General features: G+C 38.0%; 1 protein-coding gene across 6 annotated transcripts in view; it reads right to left on the reverse strand.

The window, feature by feature from the left end:
- Nucleotides 1–13,357, reverse strand: part of NPNT (nephronectin) — a 78,404-nt gene that overhangs the window by 34,207 nt on the left and 30,840 nt on the right. For 3 of the 6 annotated variants that reach the window (XM_082611070.1, XM_082611074.1, XM_082611071.1), the window contains 3 exons: nucleotides 10,928–11,020; nucleotides 5,591–5,683; nucleotides 1,338–1,457 (listed from right to left, as the gene is read on the reverse strand). In XM_082611070.1, coding sequence (XP_082467196.1) covers nucleotides 1,338–1,457; nucleotides 5,591–5,683; nucleotides 10,928–11,020 — 306 coding nt within the window. The remainder of the gene's footprint in view (nucleotides 1–1,337; nucleotides 1,458–5,590; nucleotides 5,684–10,927; nucleotides 11,021–13,357) is intronic. The other 3 variants (XM_082611075.1, XM_082611073.1, XM_082611072.1) reach the window with 1 other exon arrangement.

The raw sequence follows: 13,357 nt of genomic DNA on the forward strand, positions 1-13,357 counted from the left end.
AAAGACAGTGACTGTCCGAGAGAGGCAGAGAGCATACTCTGTACCTAACATAACTATGTGTTCTACTTGTCCTGAAATCAGTGACACTGAATCAACAATGCAAATGAAAAGGGCGTAGTTCTCCAACAGTCTAAAGAAAGTGAAAAATAGGAGGAAGAACACAAAGACCTTCTTCCCTCAGGGATAATTAAGAAGTGTACCAGCTCTGTTAGCATCTGGGGAAGACCTTTAATGTATTTGAAGAAATAAAAGACAAATGTAAAACTTTATCTCACAGAGATTATCTGGAAGCTTTTCCAGTGGCCAAGGAAATTGGAGCATTGAGGTATTTTTCCAGATTACTCATGTTAAGTGCTGGTCTTAACCAAGGCATCCAAGGAACTGTCTCAACCATCCATTAAACTTCTCCAGGCACGGCAGATTTCCCACTGAGTTGTACAATGTTAGAGGATTCTAGCATCACTGCCACATGTTAATAAACATGAACCCACCTTATTGCAAAAAGTTCCATGCTAAATATGCAATGATAAATAAAATTAGCTAACCTTTTTTATTTTATAAAATGCAACCCAGTTAGAGAGAGATAACTGATAATTAACTGATTGATAATTAACCAATTTAACTGACAGTTCAGTAAAATTAAAAATCAAGTCATCAATTGTTGGATATCATATAACCACAATCTCTATTCAATGTTCAGCCTGCAGAGAATTTCAGGCCATTGTCTGTTTTATAAACACATCAAAATGATAGTAGGAAACACCATCCATTTCTTTCTTACAACGACACACATGAAATCTACTTTTATGTTATTATAATCATTTTTTTTTATTTGAAGGAGGTTTTTCTTAAGAAAAAAACTTAGTCTTCAGACTATTATAAAGAAATGTAAAAATGAAGTGAGGAGGTACTTATGGACGGTTTATACTCAATCACCAGGCTGGATGGATTCTCTACCAGCAAATAATTTAGTGTCCATCCTTACCGAGAGCACAACAGCCCTCAAATGGTCACCAATGTTCTTTTTCTACATGGAATAGTTCTATGCCCAGATAGAAGACAAGCGGAAAAGTGCTAGGGAAAACGTTAGAAAATACATTAGTTTTGTGATTCTTGTTCTAAAGACCATTTCCGAACCAATTTAACATTGGCACCCCCGACAAAAGAATGTTAGACATCTACAATGGGCAACTCTTATTTTGATTTTCCATTCCTTAGGCACACATACAAACACGTGCTCACATCCTGTTTAGGAGGAGGGTTTGGAGGCCACTTTTCACACACTCCCAGAGCACAGCATGAAGTCAAGCCCAGAGCAGTCAAGATTCTTGACATACTTGAGCAGGATCCATCCGGCATGAGCATGTATCCGTTGAGACAGTAGCACTTGTAGCTGCCGTAAGTGTTCATGCACCTGTGCTTGCAGGGCCGCGGCTTCAGGCCACACTCGTTTAGATCTGAAAAGAATGGGGTTGAAGCAGAAATTTGACACAGTCTCCACGTTAACGCAAACCACTGAAAATGCTTCTCTATTCCGAAGAATGAAGGAGAAGAGTCAGTCAAGCTATAGTCACCAGCCATTTACATGAGAGAGTCTGTTCACAATGGCTTTGTTTTAATGCTGGTTACACTGGGGGCCACTGAGTTTCCTATCAGAGGTGACCGAAAGCCTTCTAATAACGGAAGGCCGTGTGAATTTCTGGAGCTTAAGTAATGTAGTGCATGTGATCTCTGTTTACAAAGGACAGTTGGGAAGATTCCCCTCACAGACACGTGGCTTATCATCCCTAGAAAGAGCAGGGCACAAACCAGCTTTCTGACTCCATAACCTCGAATATCTGGGTGATTCTACTAGAGTCACTCCCGACAATGTGATCTTCCGATTTCAATTTCTTCCTGTCTCTGTTTAAAGAGCATACTGTGTGAGCCTATCTTAGTTTACAGAAAGTACATGGATTTTTAACACTAGACTGCTTTGACCTTCCCAAAGAAAAGCTCTTTTTTCAGAGGATAGAAGCTCATTGAATTAGAGTGACCAATATTGAGGTTCCTCTTGTTCAATCTTATAGAGTGTATATTGATCTCAGATTAAAGAAGAAATGTCAGTCTCCTACTTTAGTAAAGCATTTGAGTCACAAAATAAACTTAAAAAAAAAAAAAGACCCTCCAACATCGTATTTTCATTCATTCTGCAGTTAGGAAGGGCATACAGAAATACTACTGGACAATATGTAATAGATTATCGTAATGTATTTCAGGTTTATTGGTTTAAATATCAATATGAAGTGAGTTAATAAACTTCACTTGAGAATTTTCCAACTCAAGTTGAACATTGCCTCAAGTGAAAATAAATCTCATAATGACAAATATACACTGAAACAGTAATGTCCAAAATATAAACTTCATTAAGAAGAAATGACATGTTTATTTTGTCTGCACTGCCAGCATAAGCACCTGATTAGCATAATTTAATTATCTACTAATCCATATCGTCAAATCAGAAATAAGGATATATCTAGTTGCAAGTTGTTTTCAAATCTAACCAAATTTAAACCTTGCCAACTTGGCCTTTTTTCTAACCTTAACACAACTGTAAGCAGATCTCCAGCTGGGTGAAGCCTGCGGAGGTTACATAAATAAACCAGATGCCTTCATCATCTCCTATGCTTTCTTTAATTTTAAACTTCATACTCTTTTGCCCAGTCAAGGGTATTCACTTCACTTCTCATATTCTTCTACCTTGTATTTTAATACTTATTAAAAATTAGAGTCAGGGAATCTTTTCTCATGTTCTAAGAGGAGTTAATTATCATGCCTAATATGTCCCTGCAGATTCACATCTGGCTTTGATAAATCCCTGATTGATATTATAGTAAATAGTATTTAAATCTGAATACATTGTTAGAGAAAGGCTTTGTGTTTTAAATATTCTTCTGTACTAAACAGAAATATAACAGAATAGTACAACAAATAGCAGAGTAAGACTGAATTCTATACCTCAAGGGTAGGATACTGATGGATATAAAATGTGTCAATTAAGAACCCTTAAGTTTATTCTTAACAAGCCTCAGAAACTTCAGTGTGTTCCTGATGGGAACTGGTTAGATATTTATAGCTCCAGGCAGCTCACATACAAGGTGTATTTACGCTGATGGAAATTTCTTCAGACACTATGGCCATGAACTAAAGCTGAGGCCACTCCAGTCTTGGCTGATAAAGGGCCCCTTAGGATGGCTATGAGAGTCTTTATGATCCAGACTGGGGTTGCTGGTGATCTTCAATCCAAATTTATCTTTCCCTTCCCATAAGCAAAAGCACTTTGGGGTTAAGAATCATGAAATTGAAAGGAAATGTAAAATTGATGTCATAATTCCAATAAAAAGACCCAAACCAACCTGAGAATCACCTATGAAACAATATGGAAAAGGAACTAAACATGCAGCATTCAGTGGGCAAATGTAGAGATGCTTGTTGGCTATTTTACTATTAATAAACTGACACGTTAAGTACCCAAATAGGCTGAAAGCAATTTGAGAAAGCTGTACTCTAACAGCTGGTGACGGGCTGGATGACACTCCCTGATAGTTGGCTGCTGTCAATGTCCCCTGTGACTGCTACCATTGCCACTGGCCACACGCATGTGTCTCCTAAAAACTTCCCACTGACCCTTACAAAACCACTGCAGAAATGATGAAATAGGATTCCATAATAGGCAACAATCATCCATTTTTACCAAATATCAGAACTTTGCTAAAGCAGGGAGCTTCAAAAGATTAAAAGTGTCTGGTGTCCTGGTGATGAACTTTTTCCTCAATATTCAGGGATTCTAGTCTATGATTATTATCCCTTATTTTCTTATTGACCAAATGCCTCATAAAATTGAGTTAATACTTGCTGCTTCCAAAATGTCTTGGATTATAGACCTAGTGACAAGTTTCATTACTATTAAATTAAGTCAGAAATTCAAAAATGACACTTCCAATTTACAGTAAATGCTCTTATAATAATAAGCAAAATGTAGAGAACAAGAAAATTACTCTTGATCTCACTTTCTCAAATCAATCTTAAACGTTGATAAGAGAATGTAGGAAAGAAAACTTTAGTGTCTTTATTTTAAATTTACTTAAATCTTGCTCTTTTTTCTAGAAGTTTGTAATGTAACATACATTATAAGGAAAATCTATGATAAAAAACTAATGAATTCTATCATGTACCTATCTTACATCAAGGACAGAACTTTACAATTAAACCACTTATATTCAAATGCTTAAATTGTTGTATATACAATTCTTAAAGAGCATCTATTCCAGTCAGGAGTATATTTAAGCAAGTTGGTGAATTCAGGAGCTTGGGTTGGGGGAGAAGGGGAAGGGGCTGGTTCAGAACAAAAAATGCAAGCTGCACAGCATTATAATTACACTTCAGGAAGAAAAAAGAATCAGAAATTTTATTAGCATGCAGACACTGAAAAGTGCTTGAAAATCTTGAAGAGACTAATTGAGTATGATAACCCAATGGATTTTTAAGGAAAATAATCTTTCATTCATTTAATGTAATTTGCACCATTTTTTTCCCTTGAGGCTTACACTGTGCAATGTCTCAGAAGTCTAAGCTTTTACATTTTATCTGACTCAAGTGGAGGTCACAGATCTCAATATGTCAACCGCCATAACTTTTACTCTTTAAATTTTCAATTATATACTTCAATAAACAAATTTTTAAAAAGAAAAAAAATAAATTTTCAATGATTCTGAAATTCATCCCATCGCCCTAATTTCTTGATCCAAATGCATCAAGCTCCCTATGAGCAGAAACAGTAATTAAAAATTTAAATGAGTTTAATTCAGTCATTCTAAGTTCCTAAATCTATGAGTAAGTGAGGAATAAAGTCTTTTAGAAATACTGTAGAGTCATACTGCCACCTAATTTTTCTACAGAATCTTCCAGCCTAATGAAGACATTAATACTTTTGGTGTTTCTATTCTCACACCAGCCCTGTAGGTGAAGAGAGCAGGAATTACTCTCCTTCTATTACGAATTGGTTTGCCAAGACTTGCTCTCAATCATTGAGCTACTTCAGCACTGTGCTAGAACCAGAACTCAGGCTTTCTAGTATCACAAAATGTTCACCAAAAGAAGGAAGCTAATGTATGGTTTGATTTCCAAGTGACCTAAAAACTCTACCCCCAAATGTGGTGGTGGGGAAGAGGACTTGAGCGCTTCTAAAATCTATTCAGCGAAAGTCATCAAAACCCCAATCTCAGGTGCTTTGGAATTCCTGACTTCACCTACACAGGAAAACAAAAGTTATTTTGTTATCTGATTTTTTAGAAAACGTTTTGAAATCCAGAAAAGAAGAAGAAAAGCAACGGATACTTGAGGCAGAGAAAGGACAGCGGAGGCTCCAGGCTTTGTAGAGCACAGAGAATCAGCACCAGGTGACAATTCCTGCTGCTTGCTTCACATGCTCAGGAATGTGGAGGACTAGGCACCCCTGGGGTGAGTCTTCAGAACATTGGCAAGAAGTGACAACACTGCAGGAAGCCGTGCAGGTGGGAGGAGCAGACCACCTGAGATAATGCACGCTCACCCCTTGAAGGTAAACTTGTGGCTTGATGATCCAGGGGTTGTGAAAGAGGCTGTTCACTGCCTTGGTCAAGAGGAGTTGGGTGCAAGTGTTCGTCTTCACACCAGGAAGAAGGTAATAAGAGTCAACTTTGAACTGATGTCATTTTTAGCCCTAAAAATCTTTATAACTGCATATTAAACAATCACATAAAGTTGGTGGAGTTCAAAAAGAATGCTTTAGATACTTTACAAAAATTAGTTTCTAGTTCTTCTGGTTTCTCTTTTTTAATTTTAATTTCTATGTTCCTTAAAATTTATCACTGCTATCTTGTGTCCCAAGAACACACAAACATTATAAGTTAACATCCACATACATCCTCATATCAATTTTTTTAAGCACCAGAAAGGAGATGGTCCTTTTTCAAAAGATGATTTTAGTCATCAACACAGACAGAAAACTCAAAAAAACAGATTACATAAAAACTGATTATTATCAACCTGCTCTGTTCAGGTACACCTAGGTCTTATAGGACCAATTTTAAATCTTTTCCTATATTATTATGTTGTCCAATAGTTTAAAACACTCCAGAATTATGCATAAATTTATGATATGCATAAAGATCTCATTTAAATAAATAACACAATAGATCATGGATGTTTTAATTCAAGTGTAAGAACCTATGTCACATTTAGGTCACATTTAATTAGAATATACATAAGACACCTCACGCAAAGATGGATAGGACTGAGATATCTGGGGCTGGAAAAAAAAGAGAAGAATAATCATAAGATGCTTTCTGAAAAAAATGGTAACTGTGGCCATTATTACCTAACCAAAATATTATAAGATGGGTGAGACCCAAAGTAGAGTCAAAAAGGCAATCCCATCCTGTTTCAAGACTTCATATTATTAACAGCCAGTTAAACTTCCAAATTAAATGAACATTGGTTCCTGGGGTTGAAACCACATATCGTTCAAAAACTAAGCCCTTAAGAAACTCCCTTAATATTAGGGTTAAAGCACTTCGACTATTGTGCTAAGGAAAGCAATCAACTGAGGCTTAACTAGCTCACCAAAGTTTACTGTCTGGTTCTGTGCTATAAGATACTAACTCTTTTCTTGGGATAAGGAATTCAACATGTGAAACATAAACCATGTCAAAACATTAATAATTGATATTTATAAATTGTTCCTTCTGAAATTATTATAAAGCATGCTGTAACTTCAAAAGAATATCTTTCATTCCTGAAAATATGCAATGATATGGTATATTACATGCCCCAAATTATTCTCTAATAGGAAAGTTATGAAAAAGATTATTATCTATAATAGTATCCCTTTTTGGCTGAGGAGATTTGTATGGGTACGGAGACTCAAGGAGGGGGGGAATCTGAATGAATTAAAATTACCAGAGAAAGTAAGGTGGGAAAAAGCAAATCTTGCCAGAGTTCAGGTTAGAATTTCATCTACCATGAAAGGCACCTCGTGCCTTACAGAATACGGTCAGTCCAAGGCCATGATTTGATACATGATCTGGCTATGGCAAATCCAGAGAATAACTCAGAGGTAAGCAAAAGCCACCACCAGCAGATTCACACTAATCTTGTAACAAGTCTGCTAATTTAAGCCAGTTCCACAGTGGGCCTGCTCTGCTATCCCTGCTGCTCCCCAGGCAGCTCTGAAAGCACTCATCTACTCAAGCTGTTCACTCAGCCAAGCAAGTTCCCAGGAGGTGAGTTCCTAAAGCACACAGCTCGCAACACAATTTTTAGCGGATATAATTTTTGCCTTATACCAAAACCTAATACTTTTAATCAAATGTGAATTTCCAGTTCTGTGGAAATTAACTATTTCAGGCATACCTCTTCTTAACATTTCTCTCCTCAAGAAAAAAGAAACTAGGGACTTCCCTGACTGTCCATTGGTTAAGACTCCACGCTTCCACTGCAGGGGGCACAGGTTTTATCCCTAGTTGGGGAACTAAGATCCCACATGCCTCGTGGCCCAGCCAAAAAATAAAAAACAGAAAAAAAAAACCCAAAACAAACAACCCCCTCAAAAAACCTCTGTGCTTTAAAAAAAAAAAGAAAAAAGAAAAAAGAAACCTATTTGATTTTCCATATCTCTGAGGCATGTTTTCCATTTTATTAAAATGTATGGTCTGGATAAAAAACTGTCTAAGTTAATTTGTTATGTAGCAGATACAGACAATTTGCTCTAATAACATTTCTGGGGGTCTCTGGACAGCTCTCCCACTTACCTGGCTCACTCCTGGCTGCCTCTCTCACTCTGACAGATAGTCCACGGATTCAGAGACTAAGGAGCTATACCAGACAACTCCATGGAACTCTTTCCCATTCCTATGGTGTTCAGGACCAAGAGCCATTATATGAAACAGTCACTAAGCAAATATTTAATGTGCACTTATCATCTGCAAATCGTTTTGATAAAAGTTTTCGGGAACCTAGAAATCAGAGGGACCCCACAGAGGGTTCCGGCTCTCAAAGAACATAAACCTTCCCATCAGGAACTTGCCACAACTGCTTTTATGGTAAGGAAGGAAAAGAAAGAGATGATTAAAACACATAGGTTTACTATGGACTGGAGTTTTATATTCAAGACTGAACCTGAAATTACATCTTCAGTGGCAGCAATATTTTTACAGGTGTCAAATCCCATTTTGCCACTAATAAAATCCTCTTCCCCCTAACTATATTTAGTTTTGGGAGGCAAGATTTCAACTCAGTATATTTTGATTTTTCTTGAGAAATGGGTATGTATTGCAGGGTAAAGTACATGGTAAACTGGTTTTCTGAAAATAAGAGATACCCAGAGATGGATCCATGTACCAATGATAGTTTTAGTCTCTGAAGCACATTAAAGTTGATGTAGTTCCTGCAAATAAATTTAAATGAATTTCTCTGCAATCTCAACAGTGGCCTCTTTTAATAAGTCTTCTATGTATACATTCCTGGCATCAGGACAACAAAGTTTTATGGTGTTGACATATTAAGGGAACCTTTGATGGTTTATGTTCAGCACTTAAAAAAAAGAAGCATGCTGGCACTCTCAGATGAACACTGACAACTCAATAATCAGAACTGAACATGCTGGGCCTCCCTGGTGGCGCAGTGGTTGAGAGTCCGCCTGCCGATGCAGGGGATACGGGTTCGTGCCCCGGTCTGGGAGGATCCCATATGCCGCGGAGCGGCTGGGCCCGTGAGCCATGGCCGCTGAGCCTGCGCATCCGGAGCCTGTGCTCCGCAACGGGAGAGGCCACAACAGTGAGAGGCCCGCATACCGCAAAAAAAAAAAAAAAAACTGAACATGCTGCTACTTGAGGACTTACACTGGAGAGGAAAAATCAAATTTTTTTTTTTTTTTTGCGGTACGTAGGCCTCTCACTGCTGCGGCCTCTCCCGTTGTGGAGCACAGGCTCCGGACGCGCAGGCTCAGCGGCCATGGCTCACGGGCCCAGCCGCTCCGCGGCACGTGGGATCTTCCCGGACTGGGGCACAAACCCGTGTCCCCTGCATGGGCAGGCGGACTCTCCACCACTGCGCCACCAGGGAAGCCCTCAAATGGGTTTTTAAAAGAGTGAACTGAGATAATAAGAAACCCACTTATTTCGAAAATACTACCCACGTATGTTAAGTAAATTCCAAGTTAAAAAAATATAAGATAGAAAAGAAACTTGGGAAAATATCAGCTATCAGTCAAGTAGCTGATACTAAAGAACACACTTTAGAATAAACAGCTTGTCCTACCATTGGACACGTCACATTTTACTAACATGGATTTCATCTGGTAGTTTAGGAACAATTACATATACTTTCAAATTTCAGTGTTCCTAATTCTTGTGAAAACTATGTCTATAAATCACGAGTTTACATGACACACTTAAAGGAGTATCAGATACTGAAGAATAAGAGTATTTCAACAAGATTATTTCTGTATCAGGTGAGGTCAACTATGTATCTATGGGACAGTTAGACCCTACATAACTCTCTCATTTGACATTTAAAATGCTAGGAAAAGGACTTCCTTGGTGGTGCAGTAGTTAAGAATCCGCCTGCCAATGCAGGGGACACAGGTTCGATCCCTGTTCCGGGAAGATCCCACATGCTGCGGAGCAACTAAGCCCATGCGCCACAACTACTGAAGCGCACATGCCGTAGAACCCGTGCTCCGCAACGAGAAGCCACTGCAATGAGAAGCCCGCGCACCGCAACAAAGAGTAGCCCACGCTCGCTGCAACTAGAGAAAGCTGCACACAGCAACGAAGACCCAACATAGCCAAATAAATAAATAAATAAATAATTTTTTTAAATGCTAGGGAATATTACTTTAAGGAATAAGTGGAAAATTTTACTCTTTTATCCTTGCATCTTTCTAGTGAAATCTAACCCTATCTTTTCTTTATTTCTGTTTTTTTCTTTTTAACACCTAATGGTAGAAAGTTTTTGGTTGAAATTAATTAAAAAGACAAGTCTTGTCAGCCTTGTAATGCGGCATGTGTCAGAGGATCACATTTCCAATGACGTTTTCTTCATCCAAAACTACACTGGTAGAAAGAACAGGAGTTATATAGACAATTGCTCTAAGCTGACATAGCAGATCTTCTACCAACTACTTTTGTGAACTTGGACAAGACACTGAATATCCCTGATGTCTCTTCAAATGAAAAATGAAATATTATTTATAGGTTATTATAATAAATAACACTCTACCTCCTAATGCTATTGTAGTGATGAAAATAGATAATATATGTAAAACACCCAAGCACTGTGAGGGCTAAATAATGATTTGCTTTTATAAGCATCTGACGTCAATTAAAAATAACTTGCTAAGTTAATCAAAATCCTTCTCAGAGGAACATTACAAACTGGTCAACAGTTGAAGGGAATTTAATCACAAAGATCAAAGAGCTCAGAGTTGGAAGGGGCCTCAAAATTTCAAGCCAAACCTCCTATCTGACTCTGAGTATTAAAGTGTTTTCATCTAACAGAGAACCAAGGAGCCTATCAATTTGCCAAAGCTTCCCAACTAGTTAGTGGAAGAACAAGGAGAAGCAGAATGTAAGGCTTCTAAGGTTACTGATGCTGCAATTCTCTTTTCCAAAATCCATTTTCATTATTAATAGTGAATAAGAGTATAAAATTATTTTAATTGCACTCTGATTAAACAGATTTTAAAAGATTTACCCTTATTATATTTTTGTCTTTCAGCAAAATGGCATCTCATATATTTGGTGACAATAGTTACAGAAAAGTGGTTTGCATGAGAACTTAAATTTTTATATCAGGCAGGAGTAGAGAGGGCTTATGACTGTTTACTTGTGTCACACAGTTTCCCTACCTTGATTGCAGGTTTTGCCGGCATATCCAGGATGACACTTGCACTTGTTTGGTCCGATGCATTCACCGTGTTTGCACTGTGGCTGGCACACAGCTGTGAAAAAAGGATATCATGCATTATTTCTAGGTCAGCAGCATGTCAAACAAGTAGAATCTACGTCATGTACTAGTTTGATAATAAAAGAAAAAACTAAGAACTTACAATAGAGTAATAGAAATATACAAGATCATTGTGTCCTGGAGCAGTAAACATTGTCTAGACTACAGACTCACACACGTGTGTTGTGTGTGTGTGGTGTATTGCTTGGGGCTGAAAAGTTTGCTAAACTTGAGGACAATACTCAAATAGCCAAATAGAAGAAAAATTGGAAAACTATGCATAAACACAACTGATGTTTGTCAATAGTTACCACATTATAATAACCTGCACCCATACTTTCAAAATCATTTCCTCAAATATGCTTCAAAACATAGTTCTTAATCCAAAGATATCGGTTAAGTATGAACTCCAAATAAATTTCCAATTAAATAATATTTTATTGGAAATGGTATTTCCAAGAATAAAATGGTTCAAAATGGATTAAAAACTAAAACTAAATATTTTTTAAACCTCAACTTAAGAATATTTGTCATTTTGCCCATTCTTAACCTTAAGTTGCATCGTAATTGCTCATCAATCTATAATACACTTTCTACAGCCTATCACAGAAAATAGAAAGTTCTATTTTACATTTCCAGTCTTCCATCAACTGAGTTTGTCTTCCTTCAAGACCCCAAAATGCTATAAATCATCATCACTCAAATCTTTTCACAGTCTTCAATTCCTATCAAGATACTGGTTAGAATTTATTCTGTTTATACAGTGATTCTCAGCAGGGGGTATTTTTGCTGCCTATGGGGCATTTAGCACAAATGGAGACATTTTTTATTGTCACACTGGGAAGAGGGTGCTACTGGCATCTAGTGGGTACAATACTGGGATGCTGCTAAACATCCTACAATGCTCAGATAACCCCTGACAAAAACAAATTATCCAGCCCAAAACGTGATGGTGCCAGATTGAGAAATCGCTCTATACCAAATATACGTATCATGTTACACCAGATACTAAAATAGATGAAAAATAATTGTATAGTGTGGTCATTGGTCTCAAAGAGCTTACAATCTAGACGAAGAGACAAAACAATCATGTTTTAAATTCAAGGCAATATTTATGAGCAAAATTGGTGGCACATATGAAATTTGTGAAGAAATCATCACACAAGCATATCCATATAGAGTTGCACAGAAAACCTCGAAGAAGAGATCTTGAGTTGGATCTTGAAGCCAGGGTAGACAGAGAAGAGAGCGGACCATCCAAGGTGTGGAGAACTGTAGAGCCAAATAGGCCATCATTTATTTAGAGGACACTGAGGAGGCCTGTCAAGCTAAAGAGATGGGTAAATGCTGGGGGAAGAGTAAGAGGTGGACAATCATAGGTGAGTGGTACCGGACAATGATGTTCCCTAAATTTCAGATTGAGGATTATATACTTTATCTATAAATGAAAACTTCATCATCATCAGGAGGATTACCTGATAAAATAAAAACTCTGGGAACATGAGCATGGTGATGATACATAGGATAGACTGGAGTCTAACTGACATGCAGAAGGCATGATTTGTTCTTGGGACAGGAAGGGATGGGCTTCAGTAACCCCTGAGTGAAGAGCAGACAGGTCTTGAGGACCAGGTGGAGTGGGGTCAACAGTGACCCTGTGTTCTCCAGTCCCTGACACGTGCTCCCTCTCACATTAGCCCATGCTTTTCTCCATTCTGGGAGATGCTCCCATTTTCGGACAATCCTCAAACATTCCCTTCAAAACTCTAACTCTCCTGTGAAGCTGATGTGCATGTTATTTTTGGTGTTTTCTACATTTCCTCATTCAACTCTCACCAACCCTTCCCTCGCCTGGCACTCCACAGGCTTATTTGCCAGTCTTACTTTCAGGCCTTTCCTGCCTGTATATTTGTCACCCCAACTGGACCCTGTACCATGATTAATCCTTACTGCTGCTCGGTAGGTATTTAATGCAAAAGTTTGCAGACAGAAAGGGTGAGCAGAGTGTAAATAGTAGAGAAATGCAATGGGGAAATCCATAAAAATCTGATTTTAGATATGGCATGACATTCAACAGGAAACAATTCTGTTCAGATCTGTGAGAAGAAATGCACTACCTAGGAAGGCCTTCTAGTATTATGCTTCAGTCAACTATATACCTGGTAGACGGTTTATATGCAGTTTTAAAAACAAGTCCCAGAAATAAGCCACCTTTTTTTTTTTTTTTTTTTTTTTTTTTTGCAGTATGCGGGCCTCTCACTGTTGTGGCCTCTCCCGTTGTGGAGCACAGGCTCCGGATGCGCAGGCCCAGCGGCCATGGCTCACGGGCCCA

The sequence above is a fragment of the Mesoplodon mirus genome (assembly GCF_964341445.2).
Source record: "Mesoplodon mirus genome assembly, chromosome: 2".
NCBI lineage: Eukaryota > Metazoa > Chordata > Mammalia > Artiodactyla > Ziphiidae > Mesoplodon > Mesoplodon mirus.